Source organism: Lolium rigidum, chromosome 5 (genome assembly GCF_022539505.1).
Source record: "Lolium rigidum isolate FL_2022 chromosome 5, APGP_CSIRO_Lrig_0.1, whole genome shotgun sequence".
NCBI classification, from domain to species: domain Eukaryota; kingdom Viridiplantae; phylum Streptophyta; class Magnoliopsida; order Poales; family Poaceae; genus Lolium; species Lolium rigidum.
The window spans coordinates 241,085,716-241,092,143 of NC_061512.1; the positions used below are offsets into that span (position 1 = coordinate 241,085,716).

General features: G+C 49.1%; 1 protein-coding gene across 1 annotated transcript; it reads left to right on the forward strand.

Annotated features, from left to right (window-relative positions):
- The first annotated feature begins 2,874 nt into the window (after positions 1–2,874).
- LOC124654845 (acyl transferase 15-like) lies at positions 2,875–4,258 on the forward strand. The gene has a single exon (XM_047193830.1). It carries the CDS (start codon positions 2,880–2,882, stop codon positions 4,161–4,163), a length of 1,284 nt encoding a protein of 427 aa, XP_047049786.1. The 5' UTR covers positions 2,875–2,879; the 3' UTR covers positions 4,164–4,258.
- The last annotated feature ends 2,170 nt before the right edge of the window (positions 4,259–6,428 follow it).

The following is a 6,428-nucleotide window of genomic DNA, read 5'->3' on the forward strand; positions in this document are numbered from 1 at the left end:
GACACTTCGAGGCAGTAATCACAATGTAACTTTCAAGAAGCCATAACTAGCTTCAGAAGTATCCAAAAAAAGGAAAGGAGGCATCCAAGGTGAAACAAAACCTTGAAGCCTAGAATAGAATGATGTGGAACCCAAAAATAGAGAGATCATGATGGAAGGAAATCTCTCGATTGAAATAAAACAAAGGAGATACAAAGAGCACGTAAGACTCTAGAAACTCAACTCCAGGTCAAAAGGGTAAAGAAACGACCTGCTCTTCAAGCACCTAAGCTTTGAAAGACTAGAAGAGATATTAAAACCTTCTTAAATCAAAACAAGGGAAGATGACTCTGAATTAGAGTGATACCAGATAAGGAGTAAAAAAATTCTAATCAGATTTTCGCAAATACTTTTAGCTTTCAAATAGTTTTCACAAACACTAAACTCAACATCGACCAATAGAAAGGGTTTCCTACATGCAGTTCTGCTCTGATACTGTGGTGACCCCGAAGGTCGGGACTAGACAAACCAAGATCTCCATCTGGCATAAGCCTAACCTAGATCTCTAGGGCCTACAGGGTGAGAATCGGTAACACAACAGTGACTCTATGGCTCAAAGAGTAATACAAGCTCATAACTGAGGGAAAAACCAAAGTATTACAAGCAGAGATCACTAACTTGACACTTCATCAATCAACGGAAGCAAAGTTATGCTATTCTAAATAGCAAGATAGCAAAAGGCCTAAGAGGCTAGGAGCATAACAGCGACATCCCAGCCCATAGATTCTAGGCTGCCACCTGGGAATCCCAAGCTACTCGTCGATGTCGACCTAGAAACAACCATTTCTTGCAGCGATTTCTTCTGAAACAAAGAATGCAAAGCTGAGTACAGGGACTCAGCAAGACTTAGTACAACCTATTAGCAAAGCTGGTATGCGGGGCTTTATGTAGAGCTTATTTTGTGTAAAGCCAGTTTTCCTTTGTAAAACAAGAGGGAGCAGAAACTTGTCTACTCAGATCTTTTTAAAAGGGGATAAGAGAGTGATATCTCTAGCTCTATTGATCATCATATTGAATCCACCGAATCTTCATCATCAGCTGAATCTATCAACTAGGATCACCCCCTCGATACCCTGAGAAGGGATCCTTATTCACACATCGATTCCAAGTTTTACGATTAGGTTAAAGTTCTCTGTGATCACACATCCTTTCCCAAGTCGTCCGTAACCGTGGACACGGCTTTTCGAAAAGATTGAACCCTGCAGGGGTGTACAAATTTACCCACACACGCCGACCGACTCTTAACGCCACATGATTAACACACTTCCTTGGTGTGCCGACAGAGGGTAGTCGGGGCGGCGTCGTTGATCCCAACGCAGGGGAGCGACGGGGAGGCTGCCACCGAGCTACTTCCCAAATCAGGAGGTTGAAGATGACTTGACTATTTTACAAATAACCCCCTGGGGATTAGCTGGGCTGGGGTGGGCTGCTGGCTAGGTCGAGTTGGGCCGCTTGATGGGCTGCGCAGGAGAAAGAAGGAGAGAGGGGAGTTGGGCTGAGCCCCAAACAGGTAGGTTTTCTTCTCTTTCTTTTTCTGGATTTTGTTTTTCAAACTCTTTTGCTCATTTGAATTTCATTTGAAGATTCAAATTTGGGTGATATTTTCAAAATATTCATGGCAATCTTAACAACTTGCAGAAAGGCCATAAGCTAAGATTGAACTTTTTAAAATATTTGAGCATTTGGAAACAGAAGAAGATTCAAACCAACACTTAAGGTTTTCAAAATTATTCCTTTATGCAATTTTCTTAGAAAATCATGATGCTCATGAAATGATGCACAATCAACCCTAATTAGGTTTAGAGAAAACATGGGTGTTACATCTCAGCTACGACACCTTCTGCGAGCCCGATCCCTATCCTCTCTCACACTCTTCTTAGGTTTTTGTCTCTTTGGCGAGGAAACGGATCATGCTCCAGCACCGCCGGTGGCACCAGTGTATGTTCCGACGGTTGCCAACTGGCCGTGGCCGTGGCCGGTACCGTAGTTCGTCGTGATCGACGACGACGAGTAGGCGCATGCCTTAAGTTTATATTTTTATTTTCTTTTACTATGTAAATTATGTTTTTATGTTGAAAAAATGCAAAATTGAAAAAACTGTGTCGTGCTGCTGGGAGCACCCCTGATGCAATCGGATGCGCGATCGATTTCGACCATTTAGACCGACGCAAACGGACGCACACGAACATTTTAGGAGTCCGAAATGCGTCGCCCCGCATCATGTGGTACGTGGTTGCTCTCGCGACGGATTACGTGGGCCTCGATCTGATCTTCGTACTAGCTTGACAGGATCAGCGTGGATTGCGGGCGTGGAATTTCTTTTCTATTTCTTTTTTTTCTACCTGTTTTAGTTGTGGTTTACTGTTTTTGAGTTAGTTGGCGCGTAACTGTCATGTTTTAATTCCTTTCAGAGCTGAAGAAGGGAGGGTTTGATGAAGTTAAATGATTTATTGGCGTACCGCATTTTGACTGGTGCTAAAAGTAAGCAGGAATCATGAGGTAATTTCGGTGCAATCCATAGCTATAGCGTGGATTGTGATGAATGAAATTAACGAGGTCGTTGCCGTTGCAGTGTCAGTGCGACATGCATACAACTATACAAGAGCCTAACTATTTGCATGTACATGCGGTATGGGGCAGTAGTAGCAGTGTTCTGGTGGTTGAGAGTGCGGTATCATGGAATGTGCTTCTGCTCCACTCTCACTGTCAGCTTCGCTGGCTAGGTTGAGACAGTTGCGATCGTTTACCACGAGCAAATCAAGCTAGCTAGAGTACTCCATATATAGCACCCAGTAGAGCTAGCCCTGGAATTGAAACCAACAAAGTTTACCAACAACGAAATGAGCAATATTGTGGTCACAAAGTCTTCACCGTTGTTGGTCGGCCCGTCGGAACCGGGGACGCCGACCGGCAGCACTCGCCTCTCATGGTTCGATGAGCTTAGTGGCTCCTCGCCAGTATCCTTACTCCTGGTGTTTGATAAGCCAATCGCCAACCCTGCAGAGACCATCAGGAGAGCCCTGTCGCGAGCACTGGTGCACTACTATCCAATCTCCGGTCGCCTTGCAGCTGGGTCTGCTGACGGCGACGAGGTCGTCACATACACCGGCGAGGGCCAGGGCGTGCTGTTCGTGGGTGCGTCGGCCAGCTGCGCCGTCGACGACGAGGCGATGTCGGCAGCGCCGCTGCTCAGCGATCTCTACGCTCACTACCCTGACGAGCTCTGCCCCAGCCACACCGACCCGTTGCTGCTGATGCAGGTGACGGAGTTCTCCTGCGGCGGGTTCGCCGTGGGTGTTACGTGGAACCACATCTTCGCCGACGGAACTGGGATCGGGCAGCTCTTGCAGGCCATCGGAGAGCTCGCCCGTGGCATGCCGCTGCCGTCCGTTGCTCCGGTGCGATGGGACGAGTCGGTGATGACAGCCCGCCCGCGAGTGCTGACTCTTGCGGACGTGGAATTTCTCACGGACGAGGACGACATGGTCTTCCTCGACCTGACTATCCCCCCGAGCTTGATCGGCCGCGTCAAAGCCGAGGCTGGCTCCGACTCCGAGCGCTGCACGGTGTTCGAGGCTGTCGTCGCCGTGCTTTGGCAGTGCCGTGCTCGGGCAGTCAGTGTCCCCGAGGGACACGCTGCTACATCGCTCATGTTCGGGAGCAACGCGCGTGGGCTCGTCGGCGCGGCGGAGGGCTACTACGGCAACTGCTACATCTCGGAGTCAGTCCAGGCGACGAGCGCCCATGTGGCGAACAGCGACACCAAGGACGTGGTGAAGCTCATCAAGGCCACCAAGCAGAAGCTGCGAGGCGCGATGACCAAAAACGATGACGACGACGGGGTGAACTCAGTGCAGCAGCAGCGGTTAAGCGCATACAACACGCTCGGCGTGTCAAGCTGGCGGAACATTGGGCTCGACGCGGCGGATTTTGGCGGCGGGAGGCCGTCACGAGTTGTGTTGTACGCGATGCAGGATATCGTGCCGTTCTTCGTCCTGTGCCCGCCGTGCAAAGGGAAGGATGGCGTCAACGTGTTGTCGCGGATGCTGAAAAAGGAGCATGTGGATGCTTTCTTGCACGAGTTGGAGGCACTGACGTCTACTGGTTGTCAAAGCGGTGAGTAATTAGTAAATGTCCTTTGCATTGATGTTGCCGTACCGGTACCTACTGTCCGTGAACATGAATGGTAAAAATGAAGGGAGGACATGAAGATGGTTGTGGATGACAAAGTGTGATTGATCAATGGCTAGCAACACACCTTGGGAACGAAATACTGCTAGTACATGGCGTGCAAAAACCACATTGGTGGCGTGTTGCCCTCGCTACGACCAGTATGGAATAACTAACAATTGTTATCAGTGGCGTGTGGCACATACACCAGTGATATTTCACTTGTCAGTTGGGTGATGCAGTTTTGTCATGCCAACAGTAAGAGGTTGTGAAAACAAAACAAAAAGGTCAACATGGCCGGCGAGCTCCTATTCATCGACGCCAAGAAAGAAGTGGGGGAGGAGGTCCTGGCTGATAGAGCTTGGCAAACGAGAAGAGGCAGGCCTGCGCAGAGAAAAGGCATAGGCAAGGCAGGGGCTCCGTGCGTGCAGTGATGGAAGCCAGGTGGGAGGGTTAGGACATGGCGATGTAGCCGTAGGAGAGGTAGGATGCCCTACACCGTGCGTAAGCGCAAGGTGAAGGAGGATCCAAAGTTCGCGATGCCGCCCGTCAATCCAAGGCACGGCGGCAACGGCGTTAGCTGGCAGAAGCACAGGCGCGCCGACGGCGCTCTCCTCATCCCGAAGCCGGAGGTGAAGTAGGAGCAGGATGAAGAGGCAGCCGGGAAGGCGGCGCTGCTAGCAGAGTACGAGCGGCATCAGCATCTCATCGCGAGCAGCGACGACCCGGAGAACTACCCAGGGCTGCACGCGGCGTTGCTGAACGACAAGAACGCCTGGAGAGGCGACCTCGATGCGGTGATCGTCATGTTCATCCGCGACACCGGGATGCCACTCGTGGACCTCACCGACGATGGTGAGGCTAGACCAAGCGGCGCGGTGAAGGACGAGCCCGGCTAGCAGGACATCGTCGTTGACAACATGTACAACCCAGTACTACGACGCCTCTGGCCACCGCAAGTACTACTAGATTAGGGTTTAGTTTAAATTTCATCGAATTCTATGTAATATATAGCAAGTTTGAATGAATTCGCTTAAGTTTTAAATATCTGAAATTTTGTTTGGGGACACGAAGGAAACACGTCCCCCAGATGCTCTGACATACATTCGATTGCTAGCTATACATTGAGTCATTCTTGATTATGTCTTTACCTTCTAGCTGTGAAAAGATCTGGCACAGTCTTCCTAAAACCCTTGTTTGCCTTTGTTCTACCTTGTCTGTGGTTTTTCTGCTTCTTCGTCTTGGTTATTGTCTTTGTCTATGAGATCTTAGCATATTCTCAGATCACGATATACGAATACGATCGGTAACCAAGTCTTCTTATGCAGTATTCCCAGAGTTCTATCCTATTATAAAATATTAACGTAGAGTTAAATATGTGAAACATGAACCAAAAATAGTTCTAACATAAACATATTTGTACATCTAAACTAGCTAGAGACAAGAGATCATGTCAATATAACACAATATTAGTACATTTGCAGCAAACATTACCTATGTGCCAATATAATACAATATTACTACCTCTATCCTATTTTAATCGACGCACTGGAATCTAAGCAACACATGCCTCGCCGCCCGGGGACGTCGTCGACGCCGACGCCGACGACGCCCACAGGGACTAGGCGGCCACCGCGCCGTCGACCAAACCCTAGCTTAGGGTTTTTATTTTGTTTTAAATTTTAAAGCCCATATAGAGAGCTTCTTTTGTTAGTTTATTTGCCCAAAATAGGGCTATGTACACATGTGCCCAAAACAGGGCATAACTTAATGAAATTTAGTTCGAATTACGTTTTAAATTTCGATTTTTTTTTTCGAATTTGCTCTGCGTCCGCGCATTGGGCGCAGCGTGCGACCCAAACGGACACGCAGACGCGGAACGCTGTCCGGATGTCCGCGTGACCATCCAAACGGTCTAAAACGGATGACCCAGCGCATCCGTTTGGATCGCATGGTTGGAGATGCCCTTACGGTCGCGCGGTTGCTGCTGCGAGCGGAAGGTGCATGTGCAGTGAAATAAGCGGAAACTCACCGGCAATGTCTGGGCACTATGGGCCGATAGTGCCATCCTAGGTAGATTTGAGGCCCAAAAGTAGGACAAAGACTACTGATCTCTACAAATGCAAACTGAGAGCATCTCCAGCCGCGTCGCCCAAAGTAACTTGGGGCGCGTCGGACCAAAAAAACGTTCCAGCCGCGTCCCCCAAAGGCTATTTTTG

Coding starts and splice junctions, on each gene's coding strand:
- LOC124654845 (XM_047193830.1), top strand. CDS start 2,880: ATGAGCAATATTGTGGTCACAAAGTCTTCACCGTTGTTGGTCGGCCCG.